The following is a 13,118-nucleotide window of genomic DNA, read 5'->3' on the forward strand; positions in this document are numbered from 1 at the left end:
TGGGCAGCTGCCTCTAATGACCTCCAGTGATCTACCAGGTAGTCAGCAACAGAGAGACCTGCAACCACCAATGGCTACTCCTTGTAATCCGTCAAAAAGCACAGACAAGGAAAATAAAAACCCTAAAGTTAGGCTGCAAGTTTCCACGTAGCAGTATTTTTGCTTGTTTTTTTTTCCTTTTGATGTAATTAAATTCACTGTAACTGGACTAAAACTATTTACTTGTTTAGACTGTGCTCTCTCTCAGTGCAGGGAAAACAATTCCTGGTTCTGATAAAATTTTAAGCTTACAGAGGTAGAAATTCTGGGTCTTATTTTGGCTGTGTGTCGTGCTATGGTCAACCGAGCTGTATTTTGGTTTTTGTTTTGACCATAAGCCAATATCAGATTACACTCAATTAATAGGATTTATTGGATATAACAGCAACGATCTGTTAACTATTAAAGCAAGATCATTGAATAATACCTCACATATCAAATTTCTATCCATAGATGCAAGAGGAATGTTACAAGCATACCATCTGAACATTTTTTTGCCTGATCATATCTTTCCCTTCCATACTTGTATGGTCTGTCTCATTTAATTGTTGTTATTGATATTGTCGTTAGCTGATGAAAAAGTAGTGGGGTGCATAACACATGATTAATGTGGTTGGGTAGGTTTGAAATGAAAGATGTACTCAAGGAAGAGCTGGAAAATTTTCATATTTGGATGCTTATATTGGAAAAGCAGGATCATTTGTGTGATCAGTTATAGAGGAAGGAAGGGTGGGATTTGCTTGAAAATTTAATGTCTGTAATGTAGACATAAACATCTGAACTAGCTGTCTTGATACCCTTCACAGTTAAACCAGAAAAATGAGACACTGGAAAGATCAGTGTTATCTGGCAACACACATCTAAAACCAGGGCAAATGAAGAGATAAATTTGGCCTCAAAAGGACCCGTTTTTCTCCAGAAATTATATAGGCAATCTGGATCTTCCCTTTGGATGAGAACACCTACAGCAGTGTAGACACATTAAAATAGCTAGGATTAATCTTACTGTCAAAACAAGTAAAATGCTTCCACTTCTTGATAAATGATCTTAATGTTCATAATAGAAATAATACACAAAAATTTTGCTCTGATATTCCAGCTGATCAGCTAGTCTGCATACAATGATAGGATCTTAGAATATGCTGAGTTAGAAGGGACCAAGGAGTCCAATTCCTGGCCCTGCACAGGACACCCCAAGAATCACACCATGTGCCTGAGAGTGTTGTCCAAATGCTTCTTGAACTCTGTCAGCCTTGGTGCTGCGACCACTGCCCTGGGGAGCCTGTTTCAGTGCCCAGCCACCCTCTGGGTGAAAAATCTTTTCCTTATATCCAACCTGAATCTCCCCTGGTGCAGCTTCATGCCATTTCCTGTAGTCCTGTCACTGGTCACGAGAATGAAGAAATCAGTACCTGTTCCTCTGCTTCCCCACGTGAGGATGTTGAAGACCACAATGAGGTGTCCCTTCAGTCTCCTACAGGCTGAACAGACCAAGTGACTCAGCTGCTCCCCTCCAGACCCTTCACCATCTTCATTGCCTCCTTTGGATGCTCTCTAATTGCTTAAAGTCTTTTTATATTGTTGTGCCCAAAACTTCACACAGTACTCAAGGTGAGGCCACAGTAGTCTCTTCTTTTAAAAAGTCCAAATTAAAGTGCGGTGATTTTAATAGTATGGTGAGACATACAGCAGAATGTTCAGAGCTTGTACTTAAGCCCAAGACCTGTCTTGTCAAGAGTAAAAGATATGGGGTAAGTATTAAATGATCCTTACTCTGGTATCTGCTCTCAGCTTTTCAGAGCCAGAAGTTTAAGGCATTCCTCAGTTGAAAGTCATATCTGGATCATTGTGTTAAGTAATCAACAATCTAATTTTCCTGTATGCTGCTAGATGAACAGCATCTTTTTATGACCTGTTTCTGATTTCTCTCATCTAAAATGGTACTTCATTTTGAGGCCTAAAAATAGCAATTCATTACATTTACCTTTTGAACAGAGGCAAAGAAATGTTACCTAATAATTCAGGGATACATACACATTTGTCTGCAGTTATGTGGGTATTTTTATCCTTTAATGTAAACTGATGGAGCAACGAGGTTGCTTATGAAATTAATACAGAAAGACTAGACTGAAAAATATAGCTACAACCCTGTCTATGGCTGCATGCCTAGATGGCCTCAAACCAAGTTATACACAGTTCAAACTGTATTACTATAGTGATATCAAAAGCTAGGCTTTAACTATAACATAGCTCTTGCAGTAGCCCTAAGCTATTATAGCATAGGATTTTGTAATCGTGTTGTGCCCAAAGATAATGCTTAGCTTTCTCTTCAGCGTGAATCCTATAGATAGGCCAGTGTGAAAGCCACCTCTCCATGCTCCTACCTGCCTCAGCCATGGTACTTAACCTGATTCCTGGAGTAATTTTAGAGGGGTAATGGCAGGATTTAATTTTAGTTTCTCAAGTTTGAGATTATTTTTTTGGCATCCTTTCTGGTTTTCCAGCTCTGTCTTGACATTCACTGTTTGGTTTTCAATGTTAGCATCTTTGGCATCAGCAAGTTCACTCAACCTTCTTGATGAAAATTGCAGTAGATGAAAAATATGTTTCTTCAGTGAAATAAGCCCAAAAATACTTCACAAAGTATAAGGGCAAAGTACTCAGCATGAATAATTACATGCCTTTACAAGTGTAAGACTCAAAAATATAAATGAGTTGCTTAGTATGTATACCAGCACTGAGAGAAATTTGACTCTTTTCCTTGTTGGCAGGTGGTGTTACTCGAATGACGGTTTCTCTGGTGGTGATTATGTTTGAGCTAACAGGAGGCCTGGAGTACATTGTACCTCTTATGGCTGCAGCTGTCACAAGCAAGTGGGTGGCAGATGCCTTTGGAAAAGAAGGGATCTATGAAGCTCACATTCATCTGAATGGCTACCCATTTCTGGATGTGAAAGATGAATTCACCCACCGAACCCTGGCAACTGATGTAATGAGACCAAGACGTGGGGAAGCTCCTCTCTCTGTTCTGACACAGGACAGCATGACGGTGGAGGATGTTGAGACACTTATCAAAGAGACTGACTACAATGGCTTTCCAGTAGTGGTTTCAAAAGACTCGGAGAGACTTATTGGATTTGCACAGAGACGAGAGCTGATTCTTGCAATAAGTGAGTAGAGTATCAGTGTGCAGAAGTTTGATTTTGAAAGGAGTTTTAATTTACTAGTTGCTAGGACCTGGAAGCTTTTCTATTGCTTCATACCACCTAGTAGAATTCTGTGGGCTTGACCTTTGTAGGCTTAATTTTGCTGTCACTAAAACCAGTACAATACAATTCTGCTAGAGACAACAGAGAGAAACTCAACTCATATGGCCAGAATTTTTGTCAGAAGTAGATCAAAAGCCAGTGCAATGCTGAACTTCCTGCAGTCCCCATGGGCTGCCAGAAGAAGCTGGAGCAGTCATAAACTTTTGTCACCCTGTGATGAAATATAAATCCCTGTGCTTCTTTTTGTTGTACTATCTCAGTTTTTCTCACATGTAGGCCTTTATCCCTACAGGTGGAAACTTTTTCAGTGGAGGATGTTTGGTAAAAATTGCTGAGTTTTGTCTAGCATCCAGTGGATAGCTGGCTGGTTACCTGAGAGCCCACATCCAGGCCATCAAAGGCTTTGACCCAGCAGGCCTTTTCCTGGTTGGTCTGATGGCTAAGTAGGGATAACTGAAAAATAGATGTATTGGATGAAAGCAAGTTTTCCCAGCTTTTCCATATCCTGGGCATCCAGAACTGCAGAGGTCTGCAAGGCTGCTAAATCAACCCCACTGTCTGCTTCCAATTCTGGCAGTCCTGTTGAGGCCCAGATGGGCAGGCAGGCAAGCTGCTGTCAGGACATGGTTGCCTTGTACTTTGCAGGGGAGTGGAAGATCTGGTATATCCAAATCTCCTTGACTTGGAATTATTCTTCTCTGCCTGGACTTGTTTCATCCCTCTGCTTCAGGCACCTTTAAAAAATTGTTGTCTCAGATTAAAATTCCCATATTTTTCAGATGAGAAAATTAATAAATGGAAAATTTGGGTTATTTTTGAAGGTAACTTTACAGCTCTCTTCTCACGAAGCTAAAATAAAATTTGAAATAACAATACTCTTTAAAGACATTTTTTTAATGCCTATTTATTTTCATGTCTGGGATGAAAAAAAGACTCAGTCTAAGTCTTTAGACCTAAAATTTATATTAATTTATTTAAGGACATTCAACTATTACTTGATTCCCCTCTTCTCATCTCACAGAATAAAGTCATCAATACTACATGCAGAAGAAGAAAAGAGATGACAGAGATTTCACAGAGATACTGTTTCAACCAAGAATCCTCAGCTTCTTTCTCAGGCCCAATTAATTGTGCATCAGCAGTATGCTGATTCCCTGGTGGTCCAAGGAATACTCTGGGGAAGTACTCCAATTCCCTCAAACATCTGAATTCTTGGATCATGGCAATAGCTACTGAGTCCTGCATCAAATACCCATTCACACAGAGCTATCTGCCTCATGATTTGCCCCTACATAATTTATTTGTTACTGAGCAGAGCACTGAGCATGCTCTAGAAATGCATCCAGTACCTGTAGAGTTAATGGCAATGCCATTTCCAATTGCTCAGAAGCATCCTCAGGAGGATTGCATCTTTCCACTGATCCTTGTTGAGTAGATAGGCAGGTCAGGTGGGCAGAGTCACCCTCTGGGAATAGGTGTCTCCATTTTAGATGGCACCTACTTTACAGTCTCACAGAGGGGAGTATTTGACCCTGTAAAGCTTTTCTTAAATTTGGCCAGCTCCAGAGGCACTGTACAAAAGGCAGAGCCTTGGACAATAGCCAGGTGGCCTGTATAACATGCTTTTCCCAGTGTGGAGTTGAGAGAGCAACATATTTGATGTAGGCTGTGAAATGTGAACTCCTGAATATGAGAGGCTGTTTCACATTTGGGAGAACTAATTCACTCTCTAGCTGCGACAAGAGCCTTCTGCATCGATTACTCTTTGAAACTAGACATCGTCATCCATTTGCTTTGCTCTTTCTGTTAATCTGTATTTGCTTTTCCTACCCACCGACTGCAAAAGTGATCCATTCTGTTTTACTTTACTCCTACTCCCCCATCCAGTGAGACTGTGTACAAAATCCACCATTTTTCTGATGCCACTGAATTTACTCTGTAGTACTACATCGTTCAAATTTCTCCAGAGAGATGTTTGACATGGAAGAGTGAAATCATGGCTTTGGCTAATCACTGTTGTTCAGGGTCATTGCTGTCTTGGGAACAGCAATGTGGTAACTGAAGCGCTTGGCCTTATTTCTTTGGGTGCAGCTTTGGGAAGGAAATACCTTGCTGTCAAAGGTTTTTATCAAAGGTGGGAGTTACCTTCAGTTTGATTAATGTTACCTCTTGGCACAGATCATACATCAAAGAACTATGCAGGCATATTCACACTTGAAATTAGATGTATGAATCAAAGCAAGCTGAGACAAAGCTAGCATCATTTCTATAAATTGCAATAGGGCTTGTAATATGTAGGGTGAGAAGGTTGAAAATCATATACTGTGCTGATATTAGGTTTGAGCCAGCACTGCTCCAGTTCCAGAAATATTACAAGACAATGATCGTTAAACATAAAAAAAAATTGCAGCTGGAATATGTTGCAAACAATTACTGTCTACACATTACAAGTCACAGGAGCAGGTTTCTGCACTTTGATTGATGGCAATGAACTCCAAGAATATATACATATGCTTTGAGTATATCTGATTTGCTGTATCTCTTAAGAACAGAAGCAACCTGTGTTTATCAAAGATAGTAGTTCTAACTATTTACAAGAATTTATAAAAAAAAAAGGAAAAGGAGACAGAGTTAAACCCACAGAGCCAAACATGTGATATGCTTATTCTGGGGAGAGAGAAGTTGTCTCTTGTTTGGATATCTGTCTCATATATTGTTTATACCCTATAGTGTTGAGTAGAAATGAGGTAAACGCTACAAAGAAAATAAACTACTTCCATGCTAAGAATTCTTCTTGGAGCATACTTTAAAGTAAAAGGCTTATACTGATGGCGTAAACTCCAGATGCAGGGTGATGTTCACTTTGTAGTTTGATCAAAGTATTAATGATAGCTTTTGAACTTTTAAAAGTGGTCAGAGATGTGCTATTGAGAAAAACGTATCAAACTCATTTATCCCTATATTTTGTTCCTCCCTTTACTGTTTTCCTTTAAGTAGGATAGTATTTTTCATTTCTCTTTTAAAATCTATATATGCAAACTCTATTTAAGGAACTGAGAGTAAGCCTACAAAATTTATTCTGCATGCCAGAGAGGTGTGCTGGTTTAGAACAATACCACGCCGCCCCAAATCCCTGGGATGTGAGTTTGTAGTTCCCTAGCTTTGCATTCATAAATCCATTCACTATGTCCACATTTTCCCAACTCCACTGAGAAGTTTTTCTCCAAGCCGGCTGGGACCATACACAACAGCTGCTGAATCCACTCATTCAGGCATATAATAAAATTTCTTTCACGATTCTCACAATGGAGGAAATCACATATGGTCATTTGAGTTTGACAGAAATTGGATTAGTGATGTTCGTGAAAGCAGTGAACTGCATATTTATTCAGAAAAAGCATTATGCCAACCAAGGAATAGTAAGTGTCTGTGAAAATATCACTTATATTTGCTTCAAGGGAGCAATGTCTCAAGGAAATTCAAGTTTGCTCAGTAACCCCAGCTTCTGGGAATTAAGTATGTTAAAGACAAAACCAAACTAATACTACCTTTGCATTCCAAAGGAGGACTTTTTTGTTTGTTTGTTATCAAGCCTAATTCACTGTCTACGTTGATCTTTCTGTTGCACAGAGAATGCAAGACAGCGTCAGGATGGGGTGGTGAGCAACTCCATCGTGTACTTCACTGAGGACCCCCCAGAACTGCCACCCAACAGTCCCCATCCACTGAAACTGCGTCGTATTCTCAACCTGAGCCCTTTCACTGTCACTGACCACACACCAATGGAGACTGTGGTAGATATTTTCCGAAAACTTGGACTCCGGCAGTGTCTTGTCACTCGCAGTGGGTGAGTAGTTGCTGAGTCAAGCACACTTAGAGAATCTGAGGAGATTTTCTTCAGCATTAACAAAACCACCATTGTTGTTATTTAAAGGCAAGTATAGACGGTGGCTAATTAATCACCACCTCTGAGACAGTCAAGTGAATATTTTTATTTTTTCTTATTTTACGAATGGAAGAATAAGGGAACATCACCCAGAGTCTCTCCAAGGCAGCAAAAGAAGTCAAACTCAGAACCAAAATGGTGTTTGCTGGGTTTTATGTTTCATTCTGTTCTTCCAAATCCTTAGTGTATTTAGATAAAGTAAATTTAAATACAAAATAAATTGTTCTGAATCCCACTATCACTCAGTTTTCAACAGAGGCAGATCTGGTGAGTAGTATTGTTTGGAAAGAATGTGTCTCTTTCTAGACATCCAGCTAGATTAGATGCTTGTGAAGAGTGTGATAAAGGTGTCCCTGGCGGAAAATTAATCTATTCAATTTTGTTTATGGGATAATGAAAAGGCATATAAACCAAAGGCCCTCAAAAAAAAGCAGCTGAAGGAGGTGGGCAAACACGAAATTAGGAGAGTAAAAAGCTGCACCATGTGGAGTAGAAATAACATCCCATAGTTCCAATGGGATTTGAGATATTTGGGCATTGTGGCTCATCCCAGGATCCAGTAGTAAGAAGAAACTTTAGAACAGGATAACAAAGCCAGAACCATCGCTTTCAAATATGGAAGACTAAAATTTATTCTTCTGTCGAGATAACTTTTTGTTATGCAAAAATATCATGTGTCAGTTGTTATTATTGATGCAGTGTCCTCAACATTAAGAAAATAAGAATCATTATTGGGATGCAGATCTAGGTCCTGATTTTAGGTGCCTGGATTTGGAAATTTTGACCTTGAGTTTTGGCACTTACATGAAATGAAAAGTGGAAAAACTATAACGATGACATTGTTTCAAAATTCAATACCTAATGCTCTTCAAGGACTGGAAGTAAAAGCCCTTGAATACTGAGGGTTATGAAATTTTTGACTGTTGGGGCCAGACATCCCATAGGCCATGTCTTTCTTGATGGGTATAGTACATTTAGGTACACATAAATGAGAAATTACCCTTTAAATTTGAAGGAATTATGCTGTTGGACAGCAAGAGCTTCAGAAATTCTGTGCTTTAGCTTACTTTGTGTATAACCAAGCACTGATGCCTTCATTTTGTGCTGTTGTTCCTCTGCAGCTTGAGCCTAAGGAAACTCATTATTTTGTTACACAAAATGTTAGTTGTTGTAGCTCCTCACTCTGTCATGTTCCCAACAAAAAGAGGTAACAAGCCAAAGTATCTCACTTTATTATCATGACCAGAGTAGTAGAAATACATGAGGTGAAAATACTTTTATAAAAAGGTAATCACTGGGGAATGGATGAGATGGACAGTGCTATATGGAAGCACTCACAAAATGTCCCTGCAGCTGAACAGAAAAAAAACCCTGGATGATAAATGAGATGATTGTTGACCTTTCCTTTCCTTTTCTCCTCTAGGAGGCTGCTGGGTATCATAACTAAAAAGGATGTATTAAGACATATGGCTCAAATGGCAAACCAGGACCCTGAATCTATCATGTTTAACTAGACTGGTAAAGGAAGAAGAAAGTAACCCCAAAGGAATCTCTTCTAGATTAACACAAAGGCTATGTTTGGTGTTTCATCTTGTTTAAAAAGAAAAAGGTAATGTGTATGAGGAATGGCCTGATATGCCTCTGACAGAGGGAGTGGATGCAGGACAGCACTTATTTAATGAGGAAGGCAGTTTAGAAGCTCTGAGCAGCTGCAGAGATCAAGCTGTGTTTCCTTAATGAGATTCCCAACAGCTCAGTTGGAGTGTTGGTGGGTGTAAGTGATGCGGTGCTTAGAGACAAAGAGCCAGGAGCACCAGTGGGATGCTTCAAGTTCACAGTCACTCGTGAGGCAGGTGTGAAGGGTAGGAGACACTGTTTATGTACCAGCTGCCCAGGAGAGGTAAAGGTCTGTGTTCCAAGCTAGAGAGTGTATACTGAGTAATGTCAGTTGCTTTTGTTACTGAAATCATGGCTATTTATTTGCTACTGAATTATACCATTTTCATAAGGGAAAAAATTGTCATATTTTTAGAGGAAAGATTTTGTCAACTTCATTTATCTTGTAAATGTTAAGTGAATTAAGACTGGAGTTAAGTCTTCAGAAGGGAGTAAGAGTACACTTCAATTCACTTTTAAATGTGGTGTCCCTTGCTCCCTGCTTTAGTCTTTTGAATTTTATACCATTTAGCATTTCTCTCAATCAACTCCCCTTACTAGTATTAAAATGTGACTTATTTGTAAGGATTTATTTTTTCTCTATGCAATTTTGCATACAGGTACTATCAAAATTAGTGTAAAACATAGAAACTCATGAAGGAATTTTCTAAAGCACTAAAAGGATGCTGATATCCATCTCTCATCGGTGTTAGTGACAAGAGATTGAATACCTCACCTGTCTCCTTGTGTACATCATCATTTTTCACAAACTGATGAAGTTCTGCATTGATTCTTGGTCCTCCATTTAGGTCCTTTTTGTCATTGCTCTTTCTTGGCACTTATTCTGTAACAGATCTACTCTTTATCCATCTGTCAGTCATAGGATTGTGGAATTCCTCTCTACAGCACTATGGCTGGATAAGATCAGAGGGACTGAGAATGCAAATGATGATAACAAAGCTTTAAGTATTTATCTGTTTGCACCAAAAGCAAAATATTTAACAGACCCTGGTAGGGAACTCTAAGTCACTCAGGTAAAAATGCTAAATTTTCCTAAATGTTTGTTCTGGTCCTATGTGAGATACAGAGAGTCAGCCCTTTAGTCAATACTGCTCTCAATAACAGAATACCAAATTGTACTCTCAGTTCACTGCCCAGCGTTTGCTTTATAGCTATGAGATTAAAGACTGGGGAAAGGTTGCATCCTAACTTGGATGCCCTGAATCCCTTTCAGATCTCCCAAGAGTCTGGTCCCTTCATTTAGGCATCTACGACCTCTTGTATTTTTGTTCAAATTCATAGAGATAACTGGTTGTGTCCAGATGGTCTTCATGGACAGAGACGAGCCATGTCCTTTCATGCCAGAACAACCTGTTGCTTACTCCAGACCAAACCCAGACTGTTGGTCTAACATGTAGGCAAGGTACATGATTATTGTGTCCCTGAACTGAGACAACTAGTCAGGTGCACCCTGAGTTAGATGGCTGAAGTTACATTCACAAATTCCTCCTCTTATCTCCCATGACCCTGCTTCCTTCTGGCATGTGTCCCACTGCATTCACATGTAGTATGGCCCAAATTGTTGAAGTAAAAGAAACGGAAGTAAAGGGATAATTTTAATCTGCTAAGTACTCCATTTAACAATAGTGTTTGCAACAGATTGACATAAATTTATATAGCTCTTGCCAAAGCCCATAAATATTTCAGTGTATACTTTTTGTTAACTGAACATCTGCAGTACAATGTATTATTAAAGGGATATTGTTAAAACTATATGAACTATAGAACTGAGCAAATCCTTCCTTCTGAAAATAGGAAATACAACATAATATGGTTATTTCTTATGTTTTTCTGTGAAGCTGTGAGCAGTCAAACTCATAAAAAACCAACCAAGTCAACAACAAAGCTCATAAACACTGGATTCCCTCATTTGAACAGAGATGCCATCATAAAATAAAATCAGTTCATTACCACAACTAGACCCAAGTGAGGCTTTGTACAAATGTCAGTTTCTACCCAAAACTTCTAGAATCTAAGGGATTTGGACTAAGCTGAATAGGCTGACTTTTGAGAGCAATCTTGTTCTTAGATTAAAACTGTAGAACTGTGTTCTACTTTCCACATTTGTAGCTGTTGATGTTAATACACACATTTGATGAACACTTTCTCCATCTTCCTTTATGTTTATGTAGTGTATTCTCCCCATCTGAGCAATCCAAAATACTTTTGTACATAAGCCAAGAGAAGTAAGTTGGTAAGTGAATTCAACTACTATTTGAAATCAAATTCAAGGCTTCAGGTAAAAGCAGAGGTCTAAAGTCTTCTCTGTTAGTGAAGGAAATTTCAGTCCTTGTAGCATTATAATGTAGTTCATGGAAGGCTACCTCTGAAGAGCATCCATACTACTGAGGGCTATCTTTGCTAAGAACAACCAGGATGGTGTATCAACACTGAAAATCATTATAATTTTCTGAGAAAAAGACATGGAGTTGCCTAACTGAGGTTAATCTGGCTATGAATAGGAATCCACATACTTAATTTATCAGCTTAAACTCAGTGGCTATCCATAGGCATAAACTTGTGTGGTTAATTCCCATTAGTACTCAGAGGTCTGATTTACTAAAACCAAGAGTCACCCTTGTGATAGCTTGTCACCTTGTCTTAATAGGCTATTTAGGAGGAGCCCTCAGGGCTTAAAAACAGGATCCAAAAAAATGGCATGGTGGTTTGTAAGAATCAACAACAGAAGGAATCGAGATTTATGCGGTTATTGTGGGTGCAGTTTGACCCTGGGACTATCACTCAAGTAAAAAGCAGGTAAATGAGTCTACAGCTCTCTTCTATCAAACATGTTCATTTTTAGATGGAATTCTTTAAAATATCTAAGAAGTCAAGGGAAAAACCTTTAGATATGTAACTGTGTACTGCTGCTCCTTGTTCCAGTGTCTTTTCAAAATATGTTAAACCCCCTTAGAGCAGGGTCTGATATCTAGCTGTCCAGAAATGGCACAGTCATGGCTAACTTAATTTGCTTGGCATTATCATCAAGGCCGAGGCTGATGCCAGAATGACACGGAGGGCTTTGAAACTGGATAGACTTTGCTAATTAGAAAACTTCCTCCATGCTACAGTCTTCATTGCTCTTCACATGAGTGTCTGAAAGGAAAACACTCTTAATATAAATGAATAACAAACTTTTCTCAAAAAATGCAGTTATGATATAATGATTTATTTCCCCATAACAAGCCCATTATCAGTCACTGTTTTCCATCTGTATTCCTAAATATGTCTCAGAAATTACTGAATAGACTCCAAGAGACATAGATCTCAGCCTTAACTACATATTTGAATTTGTAGAGCTCAAGATAGTCACATAGTGTGATCAATCTGAGTTACATAAGTACTTTAGTATATACTGCTCACTTCATGCAACCTCAACTCAATCCTTGTGTTCAAGCAGTTGGCCTTCAAAAGTGTTGAACTAAACAAGAGAATGAAAACCTTTAAATGATGCAAGTTCAGTATTGTACCTTTGTTTTGCATGAACTGTGTTCAGTTACATTTAGCTTCTGGTGTGTACTTGAAGCAATCTGTACCAGAAAGTTTAATAATAAAGTACAGAACATGAAAGACATTAGACAGACACTTTGGCTGTCACAGTGATACTAATTATTAATTCTTACGCTTTGATGAAGCAGAAAAAGAATATTTAAGAAGTACCAGAAATTCGTGGATTCCGTGTTGGAATGACACTATAATTATGAATACAGTTTTGCTTTGGTTTTATTTGTTGGGGTTTTTTGTTTGGTTGTTGTTTTGGGTTTTTTTTCTTTTTAATTGTAGAAAACAGTGTGTATGTTGCACCTTATAAAAATGATGTTTGGACTCTATTTTTTAAATAAAACTGACAGTACTGGAAACATTTTTTGGTCATCTTATTAATTAGAGAAGTATTTCACTTAATGCTTCTGTATGATTTTGATGTTTCCTTTTCCACCTATAGGGATAACTCAAGCCTGATGAATGATTCAGGATATCCAATTCAGTTATGGGTTAGGTAACATTAAGTAAGGAGTTAGTAAAGTTCATACAGTGGACTTCAAAGAATCAGCCTTGACAGCTGGCTGTTTTATTTTCAGAAAAAAATGTTTTTTACTTCAGCATCATAAATCCCTTAGATATCTAAAAAGAGAAGAAAAAAGAGTTAT

The 13,118-nt window shown here is 38.5% G+C and overlaps 1 protein-coding gene across 4 annotated transcripts in view; it reads left to right on the plus strand.

Annotated features, from left to right (window-relative positions):
• CLCN4 (chloride voltage-gated channel 4) overlaps positions 1-12,830 on the plus strand; it is a 42,563-nt gene extending 29,733 nt beyond the window's left edge. For all 4 annotated transcript variants that reach the window (XM_064646574.1, XM_064646576.1, XM_064646575.1 and 1 more), the window contains exons 10-12: positions 2,811-3,209; positions 6,939-7,155; positions 8,678-12,830. In XM_064646574.1, the coding sequence (XP_064502644.1) occupies positions 2,811-3,209; positions 6,939-7,155; positions 8,678-8,768 (707 nt within the window). In that variant the 3' untranslated portion in view covers positions 8,769-12,830. The remainder of the gene's footprint in view (positions 1-2,810; positions 3,210-6,938; positions 7,156-8,677) is intronic.
• Positions 12,831-13,118: the final 288 nt, after the last annotated feature.

This window comes from Pseudopipra pipra, chromosome 2 (assembly GCF_036250125.1).
Source record: "Pseudopipra pipra isolate bDixPip1 chromosome 2, bDixPip1.hap1, whole genome shotgun sequence".
Lineage (NCBI taxonomy): Eukaryota > Metazoa > Chordata > Aves > Passeriformes > Pipridae > Pseudopipra > Pseudopipra pipra.